Source organism: Folsomia candida, unplaced genomic scaffold (assembly GCF_002217175.1).
Source record: "Folsomia candida strain VU population unplaced genomic scaffold, ASM221717v1 Fcan01_Sc006, whole genome shotgun sequence".
Taxonomy (NCBI): Eukaryota; Metazoa; Arthropoda; class Collembola; order Entomobryomorpha; family Isotomidae; genus Folsomia; species Folsomia candida.
Window position 1 is genome coordinate 6,589,318 of NW_019091198.1, and position 23,214 is coordinate 6,612,531.

At 38.5% G+C, this 23,214-nt stretch overlaps 7 protein-coding genes across 8 annotated transcripts; 3 read left to right on the forward strand and 4 right to left on the reverse strand.

Annotated features, from left to right (window-relative positions):
- The first annotated feature begins 302 nt into the window (after nt 1-302).
- Nucleotides 303-2,295, forward strand: LOC110851166 (endonuclease III-like protein 1). Its single transcript, XM_022098824.2, has 5 exons — nt 303-670; nt 745-924; nt 997-1,047; nt 1,331-1,610; nt 1,676-2,295. The coding sequence occupies exons 1-5, from the start codon at nt 356-358 to the stop codon at nt 1,945-1,947; spliced, it is 1,098 nt and encodes a 365-aa protein (XP_021954516.1). The 5' UTR covers nt 303-355; the 3' UTR covers nt 1,948-2,295.
- Nucleotides 2,296-2,592: 297 nt separating this feature from the next.
- Nucleotides 2,593-5,229, forward strand: LOC110851140 (lipase 3). Its single transcript, XM_022098792.2, has 10 exons — nt 2,593-3,257; nt 3,330-3,384; nt 3,448-3,654; nt 3,727-3,765; nt 3,848-3,923; nt 3,992-4,235; nt 4,316-4,483; nt 4,551-4,718; nt 4,814-4,873; nt 4,932-5,229. Exons 1-10 carry the CDS (start codon nt 3,021-3,023, stop codon nt 5,121-5,123), a joined length of 1,446 nt encoding a protein of 481 aa, XP_021954484.1. The 5' UTR covers nt 2,593-3,020; the 3' UTR covers nt 5,124-5,229.
- A 12-nt stretch (nt 5,230-5,241) lies between these two features.
- LOC110851525 lies at nt 5,242-8,715 on the reverse strand. Its single transcript, XM_035853002.1, has 10 exons — nt 8,157-8,715; nt 7,936-8,075; nt 7,708-7,867; nt 7,452-7,627; nt 7,202-7,382; nt 6,949-7,119; nt 6,709-6,876; nt 6,503-6,639; nt 6,294-6,435; nt 5,242-5,625 (listed from the first exon to the last, which is right to left on the reverse strand). The coding sequence occupies exons 1-10, from the start codon at nt 8,623-8,625 to the stop codon at nt 5,318-5,320; spliced, it is 2,052 nt and encodes a 683-aa protein (XP_035708895.1). The 5' UTR covers nt 8,626-8,715; the 3' UTR covers nt 5,242-5,317.
- A 480-nt stretch (nt 8,716-9,195) lies between these two features.
- LOC110851527 lies at nt 9,196-12,199 on the reverse strand. The gene is made up of 11 exons (XM_035853346.1): nt 11,787-12,199; nt 11,504-11,702; nt 11,270-11,418; nt 11,055-11,205; nt 10,809-10,972; nt 10,558-10,744; nt 10,356-10,495; nt 10,200-10,287; nt 9,986-10,135; nt 9,788-9,921; nt 9,196-9,713 (listed from the first exon to the last, which is right to left on the reverse strand). The coding sequence occupies exons 1-11, from the start codon at nt 12,063-12,065 to the stop codon at nt 9,294-9,296; spliced, it is 2,061 nt and encodes a 686-aa protein (XP_035709239.1). The 5' UTR covers nt 12,066-12,199; the 3' UTR covers nt 9,196-9,293.
- A 465-nt stretch (nt 12,200-12,664) lies between these two features.
- On the reverse strand, nt 12,665-16,613 carry LOC110851373 (protein zwilch homolog). Of its 2 annotated transcripts, none has more exons than XM_022099119.2 (12): nt 16,389-16,613; nt 15,916-16,291; nt 15,668-15,841; nt 15,307-15,565; nt 15,065-15,217; nt 14,735-14,957; nt 14,551-14,649; nt 14,408-14,487; nt 14,136-14,298; nt 13,790-14,051; nt 13,580-13,701; nt 12,665-13,495 (listed from the first exon to the last, which is right to left on the reverse strand). In XM_022099119.2, the coding sequence occupies exons 2-12, from the start codon at nt 16,092-16,094 to the stop codon at nt 13,431-13,433; spliced, it is 1,779 nt and encodes a 592-aa protein (XP_021954811.1). In that variant the 5' UTR covers nt 16,095-16,291; nt 16,389-16,613; the 3' UTR covers nt 12,665-13,430. The 2 variants fall into 2 exon arrangements, with proteins under 2 accessions (XP_021954811.1, XP_021954812.1); XM_022099120.2 differs by having other exon boundaries at nt 14,551-14,646; nt 16,389-16,610.
- Nucleotides 16,614-17,029: 416 nt separating this feature from the next.
- On the forward strand, nt 17,030-19,005 carry LOC110851085. Its single transcript, XM_022098721.2, has 5 exons — nt 17,030-17,378; nt 17,465-17,897; nt 17,991-18,426; nt 18,501-18,648; nt 18,739-19,005. The coding sequence occupies exons 1-5, from the start codon at nt 17,312-17,314 to the stop codon at nt 18,864-18,866; spliced, it is 1,212 nt and encodes a 403-aa protein (XP_021954413.1). The 5' UTR covers nt 17,030-17,311; the 3' UTR covers nt 18,867-19,005.
- A 35-nt stretch (nt 19,006-19,040) lies between these two features.
- LOC110851343 (serine-rich adhesin for platelets) lies at nt 19,041-22,996 on the reverse strand. Its single transcript, XM_022099082.2, has 3 exons — nt 22,440-22,996; nt 19,456-22,379; nt 19,041-19,271 (listed from the first exon to the last, which is right to left on the reverse strand). The coding sequence occupies exons 2-3, from the start codon at nt 22,355-22,357 to the stop codon at nt 19,162-19,164; spliced, it is 3,012 nt and encodes a 1,003-aa protein (XP_021954774.1). The 5' UTR covers nt 22,358-22,379; nt 22,440-22,996; the 3' UTR covers nt 19,041-19,161.
- Between the last annotated feature and the right edge of the window lie 218 nt (nt 22,997-23,214).

Sequence of the window (23,214 nt, forward strand, 5' to 3'; positions counted from 1 at the left end):
AAAAACTCCCTGATTATATTGTTTCTCTTCTGACAACGTAATAAGTACGTATTCAATTCTCTTCTATAGATTTTCTTCCCTAGGTAGAAAGAGCCACATACATATTCACCTTTTGTTGTCTGAAAAGTCCCTTGATTCTTACCAATTCATGTAAGGTTGTATTTATACAGAATATTTTAAGTGGACTTTAATCAATTTTAATGGCTTCATGAACGTGGGAAATAAAAAGGTTGGGAAAGAATAAATGTGTGTCTCGTTAGGATGCATTTCATGGTGCACGTGGATCTCAATTTCATCACCGCGAGTACATGACAGATTTGTGTTTACATTCAGAATAGTTAGTCGGTCTGACTGAATGGGTCTGAATACCCGATTTTTTAAAAACATTTTACCTGTTTGCTGCCAAATTTTATACACACGAGTTATACCACAACCTTATTTCAACTTGTTTGTTGCACCAATAGTACTTCCTGTCAGAGCCGGGAGCGTTTTGATAGGAAATCGGAACAGCAATATGTCGACATCAAAAGAAACAGGGTCGCAAAAAACGAAAGGCAATCGTCGTTCTGCCCTTAAATCAGCGAAACCTGTTAAGATTGAGTATGAACAGGAGGAGGAGGAAGAAGATAAAAAACCTGCAAAACGTGTACGACAGCGACAGGAAGATAAGGTAAGGTGTATACGACGATATTACTTAAGTCGACACTAGGTGAGTTTTATCCATTGTTTTATTTATATAATTAGGAGGTCGATGCGGACGTCAAGAAAGAGCCAAAGTCGCCCAAAGTTGAGGCTAGCGAAACGATTGAACCGGCAAATTGGCGTCAAGTCGTGGAAAACATTCGGGAGATGCGAGTAGATAATCCGGCACCGGTTGACACCATGGGTTGTGAAAGGACAGCGGATGATACAGCATCGCCAGAAGTACGTGAAATATTTCTTGTAAAATACAATATAAATAAATTCACTAATTTCAATAGGGTTTGTTATACATAGGTGAAGCGGTTCCAGACGTTGATATCACTCTTACTGTCCAGTCAGACAAAGGCATGATGCAATTATATAAATAGCGACCTACAGCAGTGGAGACTTGATATAGCCCGAGCCAGTTATTTGCTTCGTGTTTTTCTTATTTTCTAAAAGGGCCTCCCTCTAAATGACCACCATTTTAGAAGCATCTTTATTTTCTCATTTCATCCTAGGGGTCATGAAATTTTTAAAATCGGCCAAATGTGATCCGATAGTGTGTCACAGATTGACACGAGGATTTATATGCTCGGGTTAAAAATTTGTATGTAGCTTCAAATTTAATAACAAGTCATGCCTCTAGGATGGCGTGACCTTTGCGGCAATGGGAAGACTCAAGGACTATGGCTGTACACCAGAAAAGATGTTGGAAATTCCGGAATCTGATTTAAAAGCAATGCTTAATCCTGTCGGGTTCTACAACAAGAAAGCTGCCAACATAAAAAAGGTTTCACAAATATTGTTGGACAAGTATGGTGGAGATATCCCGAAAACTTCTCAAGGTTTAATGGAACTACCCGGAATAGGACCGAAGATGGCATATATTTGTATGCAAGTTGCTTGGGGAGTTAATGAAGGAATAGGTAAGATAACTTGATAATTATTTTACACAATTATATGATACACAATTGAGTCCTTTGGTATGTAGGAGTCGATACTCATGTTCACCGAATCTCTGAGCGTTTGGGATGGACTTCGGCAAAGGAGAAGAAAAAGCTTACTCCAGAGGACACTCGGAAGCAATTGGAATCCTGGTTGCCAAAAGATATGTGGCAAGATGTGAATATTTTGTTGGTCGGATTTGGTCAAACTATTTGTAATCCAACCGCACCAAAGTGTAATGAATGCTTGAACAAATCACTGTGCCCATTTGGTCGAAAAAATTCAAAGTCAGGCCAAGGTCCCTCAAAAACAAAATAAATGACAACCATTGATACTATAATTTTAACGTAACACCCTCCAGCCATACATACATACAAAACATACGTAGCTATACAACTTTTCTAGGATTTAGTACATTTAAAAGTGAATGGGAACAAATGAGACTCTTTGAAAGTTTTACTTTTGTATTATTTCTATGAATTTTTCCTCGTTGAAAAATATTATTGTATTTATATGTACCTATTAGTAAAAGAAACATGTACCTGTTTGAGCTGTTTGTAATCTCAAGACTGATTAAGCTGGTTCAGCCTATTATACACGCTCATTGTATTTATGTTCGGTGTAAAGTGTTCATTAAAGCGTCACATTTGGTTTAAGAATATCATCCATCCGCCTGCTGAATTCAGTTTCAACCGATACCTGTTTTGTATTCATTTGGTTCTTTCATGATCATTTTTTGTGTTGTAATCACTGTACTGGAATTTCCGCTGCATTTTGTCATCATCTAATCCCACTATGACTATAGCCAGGTTCTATAATAATAATCTTCTAAATTACATGAATTATTTGTATAGTAAAGACTGCAAAGTCACACAAACTGAAACCTTGACCGCTGACTCATCATCCTTCTCTGATGGTTCCATAGCACAAATTTCCAGTCCAAACATCAATGTGGACTGACAAGTTTGATCAGTTGGATTATACATTCATTCATGAAACATCAGAATAGAACGTGCAACGCAGTAGTAAACTTGTGCATTATAATCCCTGAAAAAAACTCGGAGTGGAAATTGAGACTGGTCGCTTCTATTATTCAACATTATCATCCCCACCTCACTATCAGGAGAAAAGAGGGCTATAAAACCTAAAGTAGTTATAAATTGCTTAGTCACCACCTAAAGATATTTCCCACACGTAAGAAGTTCTCATATTACGGCGTGATGCGCATGAAAAAATTCAGTCTTTTGTTGTCCGAGTGCTTAGTGAGACCAACACTTGTATGATTTATCTGTGACTTCAACTTGACTGCAAACACTACAAGTTTGTGTAGTTCCCAATCTCTAAGGGCATCAACTAAACTAAATTAGCTACCAAGATCAATACACGATATTATGAATTCCAAAGTGATTACGATTTCTTCAATACTGCTTCTCACCCTGGTAGGATTTCCAAATTTAGTCAAATCAGCAGATGAAGAACCTGCAGACAACAGTTTTGACTTTTTCTCTCTGGGAAGTGAATATTGGAACCGGATGAGAATGGGACTGGCATTTGACGTTTATGACGATGCTGCATTTGTGGCTGAAACCGTGAAGAAGGAAGAGAATCCGGATGTCAAATTGAATGTGGTACGTAAGAACATTTTTTAGAGTTCGGTGACACATTTGACACATTCGATTAAAACTTATTTGCTCTTACAGACCGAACTTATCAAGAAGTACGGATTTCCAGTTGAGACGCATACCGTTTACACAGGTTAGGGAAGGCAAGTTCAGCTCATTCAGTCATTGGCCATTAATATTTATACTCTTTACACAGACGACAACTATGTCCTAACCTTACACAGAATACCATTTGGTAGGAAGCACCATCCAAGCCACGCAGATTCCCTCAGCAATAATGATAATAATGTCACATCAAGTGGTACACAAGAAGCTGGAGAGAAGAAGCCCATTGCATTGCTTCATCACGGATTATGTAGTTCATCAGTGGATTGGATTATGAATACTGCGGATAAAGCACTTCGTAATAATATATAAAGTATGAGTTGCATGCTGCTAGTTACTTTATAATGATTATTTACTTGCATATTTACAGCATACATGCTTGCTGACGCTGGCTATGATGTCTGGATGGGTAAGTGGTATTTAAATGGTGCCATTTTTATGAAAACCTCACACAGTTCGCATGCAATTGTTGTGAATTTTTACTTAAACAGCAAACGCAAGAGGAAATCGATATTCGAAGAGGAATATTGCGATGACTCCAAAAAAATCTGCGTTTTGGGATTTCAGGTTTGTAGCTCTCGTTAAAATTGAGATATGATTAGTTAAGTCCTTATTAAAATTATATTGTCAAACAGTTGGCACGAGATAGGGAAATATGATATTCCTGCTTCAATTGACTATATTTTGGCAACAACGGGTCTGAAAGAGCTTAATTATGTGGGTCACTCTATGGGAACAACGGCGTTTTTTGTAGCAATGTCCTTGAGACCAGAGTATAATGCAAAGGTTCGGAAAATGATAGCTTTGGCACCTGCGGTGCATCTGGAGGGGATGAAAAGCCCTTTGAGATATATGGCTCGATTTGGTGTAATCGAAAAGGTAATATAAATTTGCTACAGTTGTTGCCATAATTTTGACGCTAATCGTTTTTTTTGTAAATACTTTTCTCAACACGAAAGTTTATTTATGACCTTCTCGGAAATGGGGAAATCTTACCGGACTATGTTTTGAAGTACATGCATCAATTTGCACCTTCTGCATGCACTGAGAGCGATACGTTTACAACAGAAATTTGTGACAATATCATGTATGCAATTGGAGGATACAATCCTGGTCAGATGAACGAGGTTCGTTTATGGACCGACTAACTATAATTATTTTCAGAGTATATTTTACCACTGTTTCCATTTCTAGACGCAAATGCCCGTAATTTTGGCACATGCACCATCTACATGTTCCACCAAATCCGCAATCCATTTTCTTCAGAGCGTACATTCTGGAAAATTCAGGCAATACGATTATGGAATGATAGGAAATATCCAAAAATATGGCCAAATGAATCCGCCAATTTATAAACTCAGTGTAATTAAATTAGACTTATTTTTCCTATAATTATTTTTAATCAGTTGCATATTTTGCGTAACTTGTTGATGAATGAATGCATTTTTCAATTGCAGAAAGTTACAGCTCCAGTGTCCATATTTTGGTCAGAAAATGATGTCCTATGCGATCCAAAAGTATGTACATAAACGCAGTTACTCATTAAGTCAATTAATGGTTGAACTTACTTCATAGGGCGTGAAACGACTGAAAAACGAGTTGCCCAATTGTGAAACATCCATCAAGATAAACGATACGCAGTTTACTCATATTGATTATTTGTATGCGAAAGATGCAGATAAACTTGTTTATAAAAAAGTCATGGACTTGTTAGAGCAGCAAGGAACTGAATCAAAAGAAATTAAAAAGATTGATCAGAAAGATTGATAAACCAACAGTGTCAAAGGTCATTTTTTGTCCAATTACTCTGTGTGGCCTAATTAAAATAAATAAAGCGGTGACCGGGTTAATCACATAATTATAAGAAATGAAATTTAAGGAACAATAACTTTTCGCCATTTTTATTATTTGTCATTTTTTATGAGCGTCAATGCCAAATCTTGAGGAGAAAGTATTTCTTTCTACATTTTCTGATATCTTCCAAATTCCGGGGCGGTATTTCCTTCCGAGAATGGAAATGAATGGACCACTCCATTGCTGTTACCATTTTCGCCTTGTGCGTCAGATGACACGTTGGCGATGACGGACGACGGTTGTTGAGTTGCTGCAGCTACGGCATTCACATCTTTAAACGCCACTTGCGCCAAGCGTCGTATTGCTTCTTTCTGCTGTTTCACTTTCCAGAATGCAAAACTCCCGCCGACCAAGGCCACACAAATTATGATAGCTCCAAAAACATACATGATTGATTTCCATACCGGCAGCCCATCTGGAAATAGGAGTGTAAACGTTGCAGGAGGAGAGTACGCCAACCTGATAATGACAGATCTTGATGTCCTTTGGATATATGGTAGTACCCCCTCTAAAAGTAAAAAGTGTGAAGCGGTTTGATGCCATGGCCCAATTTACGCCCGTCACACCCCTTTGAAGGCGTGCCCGATGCCAAACTAGCTGCACTAAAAAATTTGCCAAATATCCAATTTTGTTCGGATTTTCATAATAGTTACATATTTATGATCCCAAATAGTTGCTTTATCATATCTGATATCAATCTGAACTTTTTTGGAATTTTGAATTTTTTCAAGCCATGCCCTTTTCAGGAAATATTCGAAAATATTGAAAATTTCTGAAAAGTTAATTTTGCAACTGAATATGATAAAGGGACTATCTGGGATCACAAATATATAATTATTATGAAAATCCGAACAAAATTGGATTTTTGGCGAATTTTTTAGTGCAGCTAGTTTGGCATCGGGCGCGCCTTCAAAGGGGTGTGACGGGCGTAAATTGGGCCATGGCATCAAACCGCTTCACACTTTTTACTTTCAGAGGGGGTACTACCATATATCCAAAGGACATCAAGATCTGTCATTATCAGGTTGGCGTACTCTCCTCCTGAGTTTCTGCACCAAGTCACTCATTCAATATAATCTGTACCTGAAATGGTCACTTTAAAAGATTTTGTCACATATCCTCCCACATTGGACACGTTGCAAGCAAACGTTGCTTGCGGAAAGCCAAATCTTGTGACGTTCAAGTATGAAATACTGTCATTTGTTCGTACGCCCACACGAATAACCTGAGCATAAGCACAATTTTTAATTTAATCAAAATATTTAAATGACTTCTTGTTTTACTATGTTCACCTTGTCATTTCTTGTCCAAGTCACACGCGGTTTGGGTGTTCCACTAAAAGTGCACGTGAGTAATTGGCTTTTTGAACTTGTAGGCCAAGTAATTTCTTCGTCATTGCTTGATCCATTAAGGATTGGAGCAGTGGGGTCTAATCTCATGTTTCAAAGAATATGCATTAAAATATTGTACCAATGCATGCACATTTTTTAATCCTTACATGCAATCGTAAATGGTAGCGTTTTCTTTGCCCAGCCCGTTGTGTTCCAGATGGGAGCATTGCATACTACTTTTTTAAGCCCAATATCTGCTTGAATTTCTATGATGGCATAATTTCCATCCTGAAATATACCGTACGTATGATTCTTTGATCTTCGAGTTTGATTCCCTAATAACAAAATCGAAATCTTACAGTAAATGGAAATAAATATTCTCATAAATAAGAAACCAACTTGTTTACCTTGAACATTAATTGTTTCATTTTCATAGAAAAGCGTCCAATGAATACCTTGGGAAAAGAAAAACTTTGACGCTCGACAAACAAAGCGTCTCGTTTCCCCCACGTAAAAAGTATCGGTCATATTGGTCAAAATCATCATTGACTCAGGGTCAGCCATCGCCCAGCTTGAATCTGATACAAGAAATATGATACACACTTTACAATGAAAGAGTATTATCGATTTAATGCAGGATTTAGTGGAATATTTACTTACACGGCGTCACTGTTATGTTTGATCTTTGGCCAAAGCGTTGATATGGCTGCATCATGGGGAAAAAGTACTCACGAACAATGTCGATGCTGTCCCCTTTGCACCGCAGTACTCCTGCCATAAGCATTCGCAAGGGAAGAAACGCACAATTTTCTGAGGTCGACTTGTGTGATGCAGTTTCAATCTACAAATATGCATAGAAAAAACTCGTAGATTTATAAATTAAAGATATGAAATGCAATGCAATGCATACCTTATGCAGCGCATGTTTCTGAAGTTTACACGTAATCGGGTGACTACAATAGAAATGTGCAATTTTTGGTGGTTTATTCTTATTACTGGAGCAGCAAACGAATTGGCGTTTCGGGGCGTCAAATGTAAATGAAGCAGTGCCCCAGAGTTGATTTTCAAATTCCGGAGTTGGCGTTCCTTTAGTTTAATTATCATTTCCTCAAATCTTGCGTTACAATAATTATCTTAGGTCACAATTATGTTTATGGCAAGTCTACCTGGTCCAGATTTCACTTCAAACTCGAGAGAATCTTCATCATCAGGCAAACCAACGATGCACTTATAAATTCCGAAGGGATTTTTCATGTTGACAAGAGTAAATCCGACTGCACTATTAAACTTGACGTTGTCACTATTCGTCAAATCTGCCGTTTGGTTCTACGTATTAAAATTTTATGCATTAGGAAATACCCATCACAAATTTCAATGTGCATCTAAAAACTTACGTCTTTGTAGAGTTGGACCACAATATCGGGGCGCGATACCGTACATGGAATTACAAAAGTGTTTGACGTATTCGAATTGTAAGTTATCGTCCTGCGGTGAGTTCCTGCCGCAAGCATTGTCAAATATGGAGGACTCGAACCTGTATTTAAAGGTTTAGCATGCAAATTAATTTTGCTAAGTTTAAATACAAATGCATATAAAATCATGGAGAAGTACATACCTTCCCAGAAAATATAAACGCTCTTTGAAGGCAAATCTTGACCATACTTTTGGCACGTGTAATTTCCCGTAATTTCTACATTGTGACCAAGAAATCTAAGCTCCACGGAGTACCACAAGGGTTCTAATGTTTTTGGATCAGAGCCCCTTGAATTGACGAGCACAGTTTGCCATGTGGTGCGCTGATTCCACTTTTCTCTGTGAAAAGTCCATTCGACTGGATAGGACGCATTGCACAAGAGAGAAAGTCCTCGAATACTTGAAGGGACGACAAACACGGTGTCATTACTCCCTGCCCCCAGTGGAATCAGACTCATGTTGGTATTCCACGTCAGAAAACTGTCCGCTAGGGCAAACCCGTCCAAGGTTATCTTTGGTGAATCCCATGCCGAACATGACGAACTATTACAAATCACAAATACTACAACCAGTTGCACCAATAAGAAGTTACTACGAAGCATTCCCATCATGTCTTTAATTCTATGTATTATTTTGTATATAGGAAATTATAACAAGTTTCCGCAAATATGTCAACACTTCTCCAGTCACCATGAAATTGAAGGAATAGAAGGAATCCCTCTGATGTACTAAATTACTTCATTACGCTTTCATTACTTTCCTTTGATAAAAACTACGATCATTGTCAGCATGAAAATTTCATGTGATCTGGAATTCGTCAATGAATGGGTCGAACCATTTGGTTTGGGTTGCATGATAAAGTCGAAACCGGAAGCAGTTTGTGCCTACGTAATCTATGGCAAGATCTGACCATGATCATTTTATAACTCTGGACAAATTCGGACAAGTATGATGCACATTAAACATGATGACGACTGTATTATATTGACAATGGGACCGACATGCAATGAAATTTTAATCTATTTGTTACGAATAAAGGCATTTACGCATACAATACGTGTATAATCCAGATCTCGAAGGTTTAATACATATGCGTCAATATGTACATAGGTTAAATTTCAGAACATAATGGTTTCTAAATGTAAATAGTTGAACTAAATGTGGTGGAAGTTGGCAAAAGATGGTTTTAGAATACACATTGTGTTTATTAAGAAGCTATATCGATTCAATATGTAACATGGACGAACTACTTGAAATATTACATGTATGTAATAACAAATTAGCTAATTAGCTGATTGGTCCATTTGCCATTGTCATACGTAGTGTTTGCGACATCCGCACCAACAGCGTGCTCTCTGGTAGCAGGATCCTTAAAATGCACCGATGACAAATGTTGGATGGCCGCTTGATCTAATTTCATTACTCTTACTACCACGATAATCAGGACGATTAGGATCAGAACTACAATTCCGGAAACAATCAACAGGATTGTTGCCGTTTTCATGGATGATGGTTCCGTAACTGTGATGCTAAACGACCTCGAAATAGACCCCCCGTAGTTGGACGAAGTGCAAACAAATTGCCCGTGAGTGGAGTACGACACTCGTAAAACTTTTAGGACTGACTTAACGACGTTGGTATTATTTATCTTGGTGGAAGTTGTAGTGACGTTGTAGTTGTGTGAATTGGAATTGATTTCCTGAAATACATATGCAATCGTGAACTATGAAACTTACTTAGTCGGTAGTTTACATTTAGCTTGTTAAATTGTACCGTAGTTCCTTGCATCCAGGTGATTGAGGGGTCTGGAGTACCTTTTGATTCACAAATCATCTCTTTGGCCGTCTCGTTCGTTACCCATGTAAAGAACAGAGTCTCATTTTGTAGCAAACTTGGTTTCTCAGTTTCTACAAATCATCCAAATAAAGATCCAATATTCTGCATAGTACTGCATTTCATGTGTGACTTTACCATTGACGTATAGAAATTGGGTCTTAATTACCCACACGGAAGAATTCCAGACGGGAGCAAAACAGAGTATAGCTTCCATTGAAGGATCCAAAGTGTACGATAAAACATCAGACTGCAACAAATAGTGATATTGTTGAAGGCTACTTCGCTCTGCAAAAAATTACGATGAAATAAAGGCTACGGCTTTTATTGATCAAAAACTTTTCAATTGCACCTGTGACGGCTGTCAATGTTTTATTCTTCCAGCGTATAACCCAATAATTTCCTTCAGAAAAGTAATATTGAGAAGTAGTGCATGTCACCTGAATTATAAAATTTGCAATTACATTTTATTTTTTTAGACAAAATAAACAAGTAGCTATGAACTTACCTCAACCGTTTCATTGTTGTACAAAACCATATTGTTCCTGTCAGAGGGGGAGTGGTAATCGTAACGATTGTACGACTGTGATTGCGGATGAATTTCCAAGTCTACCATTTCCTGAGATTCGATTTGCTCCCAACTGAAAACTATTTTATAAATTTTATAAAAGTTCAGTTTTGTAAAATTTTGTGAATCAAATAAACACTACATATTTTCGGTTTCAGGGTTTTGTTGTGGAAAGCCCATGGACTAAAGGACGTTTTGACTGGGGTGATCATTTCCTTGTACTCGTCAATCCCATCGCCGACGCAACGCACGAGGACGGTGTGATAAAAACGAACAGTTTTGCTTGCACAATTTTTAGATTTTGAAGAACGTTGGAAAACATAATGATACTGGAAATAAACGTTCTGTTTAGTTAATCAACTCTCACTAAAATTGCGTTATGAATATTTGTACCGGTTGCAAAATATGCTCTCGATACTGGCATGTCACTGCGTGGTCACAATGCATCATAAATATGTTGGGTGCTCGCCTCCCAACTCCCGTGCAACAAACTAGTTCATTGGTTTCCTGGTTGTATGTAAACGTCACGTTTTGTTTCCTGGTCATCTTGGAGGTCACTAGAAACATAATGTAAAAAGTTGTTTAAAATACCTCTACCCCACAAATAATAGAACGATTGAGTGATTTGCTCCAACTAACAATTTTTGACAAGAATGGTCACAATGTCCTCTGTTGTTTCTTCGTCAATGACGCATTTATACACCCCAAGAGGATTGGGTAGAGACGAAAGTGTAAATCCCGTTGCTGGATTGTACGTCACGGATTTGTTCAATGGAATCTCATTAAAAGGCTTAAAAAATAATTGAAAATTAGTGCATGCCCATATTCCTAAGATATCGGAAGGAAGGACTGACCCCTCTCTGGTTCCTGTCCACCTGTTTCTTCAGCTTTGGAAAGGTCAACTTAGGGTTGGAAATTCCACACGGGAGCGTCACCTTGCCAGTGTTATCCAAATATGTGGTTATCGTTTCCCTAGAGTGGACCAAAGTATCTAATGAAGTTCCTGCAAAATTTGAAAGACAATTCAATTACGAGATGAAAATTACACGTCAAACTCTGACTGATGCGAGTAGCTCCTAAAACTGCACCTTCCCAATATATGAAAACATTGCTGCGAATATTCCTTTTCGCAGTATTCTGACAAGAATAATTTCCCGTAAATCTGTGCGTGCTCGATGGCCCTTCTAAAATTATTTGCGTAGAATAGTTGAACGTAGTGGCGTCGAAGAGATCTGATGCAAACCTTCTTGTTCGGACATGTACATACGGGAACATTTCAGAGTTTATCTACGCAAAAATAGTAAAATTTATACTTTCATCCTATGAATTTATAGCTTCGGGCCAAGTATTTTATATGAAAAAATTATCTACATCAGACTCTGCCAAATTCCACATAACGGGATAGGAAGCGTTACAATCAATCACAATTTGACCCATTGCTGACGGGACGATGTAAGTGTTGTCGTTTTGTTGGGTGAGATGGGAGTTGTTTGTGGTGTTATCCTCAGCGACTCTGGGACCAAAATATCGGCCATTGACATTCGCTGTCACTTTAATTGTAGGTGGTTGAGAAACAAAAGCAGCTCCAAGTCTTGAATGTAACAATTGAATAAAAATCACAGAAACAATGATCCTGGAGATGTTGCCCATGATTTCAAAAATAAGTAAGAAAAATTATGAAAATTTGCCGCACGTTGGTGTGTGATAGCTTATTTGGGGAAGAACAACTCGCAGATTTTTTTTTGCTAAATTAAAATCCTCCAGATCTAGTGCATAGTTTGTGGTTTTTTACACAGGCATATAATTTTTGACATAAACAAAATTATTAACAAATACAATACTCGGAATTGGAACATCGCATCTCAAGGGCGAACATGCACATGTCAAAGTTTTATACGTACGTATATTAATTATTACTAGCAAAAATTTGGCATTATAATACACAGCTAATCACGACACATATCGTGTCATTTTGGCACGAAACGCCATTGACAGGACTTACAAACTTCGCTGCAGCATTTCATCCAAACTTCTTTGTGGGAATTTATTCAGTAGAATTATATGGAATCCGCTTCTGCCTACAATTAAACCGAGTCTATAAATATATTCTGCACTTTTGGTCCCATCAATACACAATTTGGATTAAATTTAGAATGTGAGATGCATTGTGACCTTATGAAACCGGACGTGAGATCGGAGATAACAATGAATTTAACAAAATGTTAAATCAATTAATGGAGAAGATTGGATTTCAGATACTTTAAGACACAAAATTTATTAAAAGTCTGTACAGGTATGTTACTTTTTTATAATTGTACGTAGTAGTCGAAATCGAAATGCTGAATACAAAAAATTACTCCACAGCGCCAACCTTATAAAATACTGTAAATGGGAAACTTTCGAAGAAGTGCATATCTTATTCTACTTACTTATACATATTAGCGAGGGTAGGTTTTCCTCTAGGAATTGTACATACCTCATGTGTTACCGGTATCTAATAATGTTAGCATGGAAGAGGAGACAAAAATCCGTCTCAATATTAAGGCTTTCGCTGACGAGACGAGCTAAAGTTATTACGACATTACTACATATTATTGTTCTATGTAGATTCAAAGTAACAGTTCTAAGGATAAGTAGTCTATTGAAGTTGTAGTAGTACGAACGACTAGCCTAAGATTTATTGAATTTTGTATTGTGCGCTTGGCCGTTGTATTTGCAAAATTGTTACGAGAACATTTGAACACGCATCATACATACATATATATAATCATAGCACATCATATACTGAGCCACGTTTCGACAAATACATTTTTAAACACGTGACATGATTTGGAAAGCGATAACTTCGAATACAGTTGAAGAAATTAACAAATTGTAAACAAAAACAAAAATACACTGAAAGCATATACATTGAATAAAATAGATAAACAAGGGATTCCTATCCACAAGTGAAAAAATTAGATTGGCTGATTTATTACGGACGATGAATTTTGTTTATCTAATAAGCCGAAGAATTCACATTTTACGCTGAGCAACTCGATGAACGTAAAGGTAGTATCCTCGAGGCATAGTCCCGTCGGCTAAAAATAAAACAATTATAAATATGATTTAATTTAACAAAATATTTCAACTCTATGTATTAATTACAATCACAAACGTCTCACCAGTTACATAAAACTTCTTCGCATGACCTATAAAGAAATCTCGGGCCAGTACCGCATTTGTGCGAGCAACACGAAGGGCAGTGCTGGATTCCAACTTAAGATTCCAGTAAACTGGATGCAAACTAAACAAAAACGCAAGAACAATAGGAGTAAGGACAAATAGTTAAATATTCCATCAGATATAACCCTCTGTAATGTTTATTTAAATACCCTGTGAGTATCGGAGAGATTGTATTCATGGGAATGTCGAAGTGAAAAGTTTTGTCCCAATTTAATGGATTTTTGGCGAAATATTCAAGTAATTTTCGAGTTTGAATTTCCTGTTCAGTCATTGCCAAGGACAACCTCTCTCGAGAAAGACATAAAACTTCCATAATACAGTGCAGCTTCTTGATGCACTGCAATGACTCCTTGTACAAACGTCGTTGAGGAAGGAAAGCCTTGGCATCACGAGGTTCTATGAGATGGCAAGCTATTTCGAGAAGACGAACAGAATTAAATAAATTGTTTATAACATGATAGCTTTTTAAACTATAAGCAACAACCATATACTTACTCCCAAGGATGAATGCGTAGTCCTTATAAAGCTTATGTAGTCCACAATCCAAAGCAACTTCAACGACCAATGATGGGCTTAGTTTGGCTCTGTAATTTGTGATTTGATTTGTCATAACCCCCTTCAGTAGTTCACTGAGAAGCGACTGGTTGGATGGGAGCAGCTGAAATATATAAAATTAAAATTAATTAATTAACGTAGAGTGTTTCGAATAATTCCTCCTGCTTTATGATGCCAGAGATTTTGGTATATATTATTGTATTCATGCTTACATATGGTCGATACATCTTTCCTTCAACAGCTTTGAACATGACATGGAAGCACTCAATCAAATCATCCCATGAAGCGGTATCTGGTAATAAAATCATTAGTTTCCTCAAAATTTTCATAACAATTTAGATTATATGTCTATTACTTCTTAGGATATTCCACACTCTATCCACAAAATCCACATCATGCCGATCGACGGTAGCAACTTTCTGAAGAGCGTCGTCCATTGAATCTGAATACTCTGCTGATAAATTGTTATACACTATTTTAAGCACGGGTATTAATTAATTAATGTAATGAATTTTTAGCAAAACCAATTGCAAACATACCACATCCTTTCCTCCACGCTGGACCAGCTTGAAGACTCAGTAAATTGTGCATTTCTAAAGCTACCTCAGACTCACTTCCAAGGATAGAACAGCTCAAATTGGTTTTATCTGCCTCGCTGGCTTTAGTCGAGTCCCACATATCAAGGAGCTTCTCTAAGCCTGCGATTTCTTCCCAGAGCTTTTGTAAGTACGGATTTGCGTCACCCGGTCTGGGTTGAATGGCCTAAATTTTTGATTTGGAATAATAATGAAAATATACATGTAGCATAATGGTCGGTTCCCCTTCCCATTAAAGGAGACGAATGAAATAAATATAATGAAATGACCTACCAATTTAGCACTAGCGCTATCAGTTGGCGGTGGTTCGAACAGTGACTTTGGATCATTCCATAAGAACTCCATGAAAACTTTTCCTTGCGATACATGTTCGCCGTGAAGTTTTTCGTAGACCGCATGAACCTGGCGAGTTACGGACACTGGGTTCTAGTAAAGCAATAAAAAAACAATGAAATTCATACAAGCACTAATCAACGATTTCTTGATCATATATATTTCCACACTTTGTCACTCACCACATTTGGAAGATGCTGATGATATGCGAGAAAGAGATCCAAATTAAGTTGAGTAGACTGCCGTTTGTAAGGTCCCATCATTCTTAATTCCAGGAACTTTTCATCGTGAAAACCAATCATGACAAGGTCCTTTGCATTTGGCGATCCATCGCAAGCTACGTAAATTGGAGTGGTGTATGCCAGCTTGCCCGACACCTGGTCCAAGCACAGGCTGTGCACGGTAATTTCATCGCCCTCATAGATCTTCTTCACCAAACCCCTGATAATTAGTTAGGGCAAATAATACATATAAAACATTCAATACCTCAATTCTGACAGATTTCTTATCTTAACAAGAAATTGCATTAATTTATACAATTACCGGCAAGTGGGAAGGTCCATCGCTTCATATTGAACCATTGAAAAGTCCAACCCATGAAACACTGGAGGTGGCCCTATAGGTTTATTTGTCCCTTCAAAATTCTCATTTGGGTCAAAGGGACACTCGAGAGGACACCCTCCAATATTTGATGCTTCAGAAGCATCTAAATCATCCCTAAAAATACAAACGACGGCAGATATAATCATCACTCTTCTCATAAAACCAATTTCCTTTCCTTAATTACTCACCTTGGAGATGTCTTAGGTGCAGGCCTTTTACTGCACTTGACCAACACAGTGATATCTTCATCCGCCTCCCACGAGTAGTTTTCATTGTCGAAATCAAGGAATGCCGATTCCCTCAAGAAGAACGGGATTGGAACGTCCACTCTCGTCACGTCCCCGTACGAACACTGTATTCCTGGCATCTCGCCCTCGCCTTAATGATAAGCAAATCGAAAACTCGTCCTACTCGAAGAACCGACACTCAATGGTGTCCCTCGTCGTCCTCTATGACCTTAGTTTTAGTAACTGTGGCGCAACAAAGACCAAATACCTGTCCGACCTTGAACCCACCCCGCTGTCAATTGAACACCACACCACCACACACACACACAACAACAACCTAAAGTACACAAAAAATAGGTGCTATTACACATTCATCGTCTCCTCTGAATTGCATCTCTGCCAGAGATGTTACTTATTGTGCAAATTACACGTACCTTTGTCTCCCTGCGGTGGGTGTAGTTGCGGGGGATGAAAAATGACGAGAATGATGGGGCTTTTTTGTTACCGACCGATCGACCTCTGAGCCGAGCTGAACATTCAGCTGCTGCTGCCACTACTTTTCTGTATTCTCAACTGGATGGAGGATACGAGAGAGCAGAGCAGAGTTGCTGCTGCTGGAGATGATGATGATGTGATGATCAAGTTTACAAGAAGAAAAGACGATTGATCAATTCCCTGCAGTTTTCCCCTCTGCTCTCCTCGGGGCAGCCTGCGAGACGTTTTTCTTGGTCCATGAAAACCTAGATTGGAGCTTGGAAGGTAATTAGGTGAGGATAAGATAAGTGCGGTAAGTGGATAAGTGAACATTACATGGTTAATTTTCATGATGAAGAAGAAATCTGGTTCTTTCCTGGTAGTGCTTACCTGCCTTCTAATCAGGAAGGTTGGAGTCAATGGAGAAATGCATGAGAATGCATGAGACAAAATCACAGACAAAACTCTTTTGTATGGAATTCGACTCATTTTTGCTCGCTGAATTGGAGAACATGCAAATTGTTTGGATTCGATGGCATATTAATGTAAATGTGGTTGAAGGTTGGTTTTATGCATACTGCAGGCTAGGAATAAGGTTTGTATGATATATTTACTAAGATTTTGGACCAAAGGTATGCAGGAAAGTATGTAAACCTGTATGTAATCCTATTTATTGGTGCTTTCGTACCGAATGCGATACAGCCTTTGAATACATTAGATTATCTTCATTTTGATTTTATCTGACCGAGAATAAAAATATATGTTAGCTTTCTGGTTAAGAAGTTGATAATTTGTAAGGACATCTTCGTCACTTTAAATAGTTTTAGTCTTCATTTCCTGAAAGACACTTCTTGTCGCAATAGTTCACTTTTTGCTCTCTTGAATGTTGGTCGCAATGTCGGAGCCTAAACAAGTTCAGGCTGAAGTGAAGGGGGTTGTTCTAGAGAAACGTAAGCTGTTCATATTTATTTCTTGTTGCATAATACTTCAAATCCCATGAACTAACAGAAAGATAAAATATTAATAAATTGGGCAGGAATCAGCTATTCTATGCTTTACGCTGCCGGTAACATCGTCCTCTTTGATAACCTGGGAATTTTGACAAACGGGAAGAAACGTGCCCGCATAGCCAGGTCCGCGTTTGAGGTGTTGTCAGAGAGTCTTTATGCCAGTGCCACTGCCTTCGTCCCCATACAAATCGCCTCCAAGCTTAGCCTCGATTATGTCCCCGACTATTTGAAGTGTCATGGCCAAGGTGTTACTAAAAAGAAGACCAAGACCGTGTTCGAGTCATTCGTCGTGTCCAAGGGGAAGGGCAGGTTCGCATACGTCACCCCTGAAAAGGAAATTCCATTCAAGGACTGTTTCGTACCGTTGAAACGATGCAAAATTTCTGGGCATAGCTATAGAAGTACAAGCGATGTCGTGATTGAAGTGCAGGATAAGAAAACGAGAGTTAAGAGACAAAGGTATTGGTACACACCTACATAATTGCTTTCATAATCTATAATGTATCAAATATTACTTTGTACACAAATATATTTGAAAATCCTTCCTTACAGAACAAATATCAAGCAGACTTCAATTTTGCAGTTCTTTTTTAAAAGCCAAAAGCAGGATGAGGAACCGGAGCAGATTAGCGAGGAAAACATGAAGGCAAATCCTGGACCAATTGCTACGATTTCCGTGCGTTTCTCGACAACACCAAGGAGAGTTATAGAATTGGTTAATGCTCCCAGTCCTCCTCCTCTAAATCCGGTATTGGAAGGAATTAGAATGTCCATCCAGCATACGACACTTCTTCGACGCAAGTATTCACAAATTTTTGATTGTGATGATACATCCGATTTGGAAAATTTTGAAGTTGATCCTAAAACGGATCAAAACAAATTGCACACGTATTTTCATCCATTAACTGAAGAAGAAAGAGGAGCCAAGTTTCTACCCATGGTTCAGAAACCAACAACTGGACTGAGAACCCCTTTGGGAAATGATAATGCAAGATTAATTTACATTTCTTGAATGCATAAATATTATATAAATGCTGATTACAAATAATGTATTATGAACAGATGCAGTATAGTCAGTTGAAGGAAGACGTTGAAGAATCTCATGAATTGCCATCAGACTTGCTTGAAGATATTTTTAGTTTGGAAGACAATTTTGGAAGTATGAAACCTTCCCAAAATGCAAATTCGTTCGACAATGTGTGTTCTGCATGTAAGTTTGCTTTTACTATTTGGAAAATGAAAGACAACGGCAAATTAGTGATAGATAATATTAATTACAATAACTTGTTTTCATTTCCAGTTCCAAGTAGTACAAGTTTCAGCTCAATAGCATCCTTTAATGGATTTGAGGACGTGCAAGACATGCTCAAAGATATTAACTATAATGATTTGACTGAAATGGGTTTTGAATGTATGGACGCAACATAATTGTCTTGGGATTGTCTTCCTCAAGGAACGTCAATTCACAGAATGACATTATATATATGTGAATGATGTAACTCTGATATGCATGACTATAAATTTTTTATTTTATGAAAATAAACGATAATTTCTATGTGATAAAGGATATCTCGTGCGTAGATGAATTTAGACGGTTGAACATTTTAGTTGCAAATTAGAAAAAATAAGACATTTTATTAGTGTGTCACTTATCCGTTGTACAGGCACCTTATTACAACAGAGTTTAATCTCTCAAAGTATAATAATCTGCATATATATATAGCTAAACAATTCCTTTCTCAATTTCCGTATGCGCTTTTCTCTTATGTTTCGTGAGGTAACTCGGGTCTGGAAAACTGCAAGGACACAAATTGCAAGGAAACGGTTTTACACCTGCAAAAAATCACAAAATTATATTTTAGTAATTCATTCAGACATTTCATACCCCATGTTTCATTTTCATAAATGCAAAATAAGTTTCGACCAAAGCTCAACCATAGAGATAAAAGTTACAGTAACAATATTACTGGCTCGGGCTACACGAATAGAGGTTTAAAGCTATCAGGATTAGACTTACCATTATGACAATTGAGATGAACTGTTAATGCAAACTTCCTATTAAATCCTTTTTGGCATTGATTGCACTGAAATTTTTTGTCTTCCGAATGTGTCTTGGAATGTGCTATTTGATTGCCTTTGGTGGCAAAGGATGCCCCACACTTATCGCATGAAAACGGCTTCTCGCCCCTGTGAACGTACAGGTGCGATTTGAGCTCTGACAACTTGGCGAATCTCCTGTGACACATGTCACACCTGAAATTTAACGGTTTGCATCCTTGCTCCATGTGCTGCCTCTGTCGTAACACGCTTCGAAACCCAACTCCGCATTCCATGCATTTCATATCTTTAATCTTCTCAACCTCTTCTTGGTCCAACAATAATCGAGCTTTGCAAATTTTGATGTGTGCTCTAAGATTTGATTTGGTGCTAAATATGCGATGACAGCTTTGACATGAAAAAAGATTTTGAACTCGATTCATTTCCTGGTTGTTTTCACTCAAATATTGTTCTCTACCACTGTCCAATTTTGATAAGGTGTTGTTGAGAGCGATATTATTCAGTGGTTGAGATTCGTCTAATTTGGACTGACTAGAGTTCAATGAAGTTGAGTTATTGCTATTTTCGCTTGAGGAATTTTGAGGTTGGGGTACCATCTCTTCCACATTGTTTTCACCTGCCAAGAAGTTAGGATACAGAATTTGTGATGGTTCTATAGTCTTAATGAGATTATCTGAAGATTCCTCAGCAGTGTTGTGAGGGGTACTGGAATGGATACAACTAATTGAGCTATCAAAATTAGGGTCATCTTGTTCACTTGAATCTTGAGAATCTTCGAGGGAAGAGTCTTCCTCATTAGTTGAGGAAGTAGGCAGGCAATTGTACGAGTTCTGGTCAACAAATGAGAGGATTGCGAAATCATTAGAGCAACATTGCGTCTCAGCATGCATAACTTTCTCTGTGGTAATTGCACTACTTGGACAAATTTGCGTTCCGCAGCTTATGTGTTGTATCAACTCAGTTTGAACTTCTTTGTGAAGACTGCTATGAATCTGGAATAATTCTATCGGAGAAACACACTCTTCCACTTGTGTAGATTTGCCCAATCCATTAAGACTTTGGTGGTGAGGCGGTGTGCATTCTTCTGTGGAATTATCCAGGTTTGCTGCCGTGGTCCTGAGTTGATGATGTAAAGTCTGAATTGCTGCAGATAATTGGCGTTCTAAAGAATCTGCCATGGAGGCGAGTTTGCCACATTGAAAACAAAGAATTGCAACATCATTGTCACCCGATTCTGGTCCAAATGCGCTCTTAGAGCTGAGTCCAAGAAGCGTCATGAGTCTGAAACTGCTCAGCATTCCAGAATAAGGTCCACTAGCGTGACGCTTCTTGTGCAACTGTTGCTGATTCGACTCATCCTCCATTCCTCCAATTTCAATGTCTCCAGTCATGTCCAGATCAATATCGTCTTCAATATTTTCTAGAATTTTTGCCAGTTGTGGGGATGAGCAGTCCGTAATTTCAATTAGGTTATGGCAAATGAAACACTTTCCACCAGGTCGAACCCTCGTGCTTTCAGTCTCATCGTCATCGTCGTCGTCGTCATCTTCCTCAACGACGGAAATAAGTTCCCTGTCCTCTGAGGCCAGACTGCTGTCACAGTCCGAGTCACCCGAAGACTCGGCATCACTGCTATCAAGAATCTCGGCGTGGTGCTGGTGTGAAGAGTTATTTGAATTAGAAATATTTGGTTTCGTTGGAGTAAGAGAAGATGCTACAAAGCAGGCAGAAGAAGAAGTCGGCTTCGGACTAGAAAGCTGCTTCGTTTCGTTTGAGGAGTTATGTGATTCCTGCATCTTGTTGTTGTTAGGATTGTCAGTTATATGAAGCGACGGTACGTTATTATTATGGCTTGACGAGGTGCTGCTACTAGTTGCGTTGTGTGCGACGACTGGAGGATGTGCTATCGTTGTCGTGCCACTCGAAAACAGCATGGATGACGACGATGAGGTTGATGATGAGACTTGACCATGACCATGTCTCTGATTTTGGTAGGAATGCTGCAGCATCGAAGAAGACGTATTATGCGAGGTGAACACATCAAATGAAGGTGGCATGAGATGATTATTCGTTCCGGTGGGGGTGTGACTCATTGGGTGGCTCACAGATCCGTAGGCTAGCTCAGAACTTGAGGGACCCACTGGCACCGTGGAAGCAGTTGGCTGAGAGAATTGGACTGGATATCCATAGTGGTTGGCATACTCTCCATTCGTCCAGTCTGATATCGAAGAGAAACCAGGAATCACTGAAGAAGGTCCTTGTGAATAGAAAATTGGGGGGAAGACATGTGTCCTGGGATTTGTAGATCGGTGATAGTATTTTTCGTTTGATGGGAGGTCAAGCACAGCACAAGTCGAACAGTAACCGTTGTAGTCACAGGACTCAATTGACCCGTTGCCATAATTAAGGTCGGTATGAGTCATGGCCATGGGAATGGATGAAGAAGGGTTGGATGGATCCGAGGGAGAAAGTCCTTGTAGCGATGTCGTTGTTTGATGCATGGAGGAGGAATTTGACATGGAAGACCCTGATCCATAGTCACCCCCATAATGATACATATTTAATCCAGAAGCTGATGGGGTTCGGATGTTATGAATCGTTGACAACTGATAATGGTGATTGGAACTTTCTACTTGTGTGTAATGGGTTGATTTCCCCATATGAGGATAGCCGACTTCGGAAGCCTGACCCATGGAGGAACGATGACCTAGCGAGGCAGTATCAGGAGTTGCGGTTTGCTGGGTCGTGGAAGATGACGAAGGTATCGAATTATTGGAAGATAAGGGTGGATTCTGAGATTGGTGTTGCTGTTGTTGTAAAAGTTGCAGTTGGCAGTCTGGACAATCAACATTTTCCGACATTCTGGTAAATTATCCAGGAAATCTGTAGATTACCAAGTTAAATTAGTATTTGCATTCTGTAACGTAAAATAAAGTGACATACCTCCACTTTTAAGGACTAAAACCTCGGTGAAAGTCACAGAACTACTACGGCGTAATGATTTTTGTTACGTTAAAAAATTGCTATATATACACATTTTTGTAGGTAGTCAATTCAAACTAAACAATAATAATCGGATTCCTGCTTTATCAATCTCTTTACAAACAATCATGTCCCTTAATCAGCCCGAATTACGTGTACACAAACATTGTCCTTAATTTCGTTTACATGAAGAACCACAAATTATTCCATACTTTGTCCCTCAATCAAATAAACTTTCTAATTTCTTACTAATTTCTTACTAATTTCATCTCTCCTGAAAAACTTTAACACTCGAAGAGACCAACTTTCTCCACATATGAATTTCACTTTCCCCGGCAGCACGACAAGAAACCTGATCCAGAGGCTACTACATACATCGCATACTGCTCACTTACTATATCAATCTGCTTACAATTTTTACACCAAAGGCTTTCCCATCACAAAACCAATGCCAAGTTTACTTGACTCCAGCTCAATCACAGTTTTACTATGCTGCACTTTGCCTTATCCAAACTCATGAAGCTGCAAAATGACAATTTTCCCACAGAATAGCACATATAACATTTGCATACCAACAAGTGAATATATTTCCTGATAAAAACACTCCATTTTCCAACCGAAGAAAAACGAAATTTTGTATGCGTTCTCACTTAGCATGTGAAGCGAGAGAAGTAAATAAGCCCAAAAATATAGGGAGTAGTGTAGCTCGGACGGAGAGTGTTAAAAACCAGAGTGT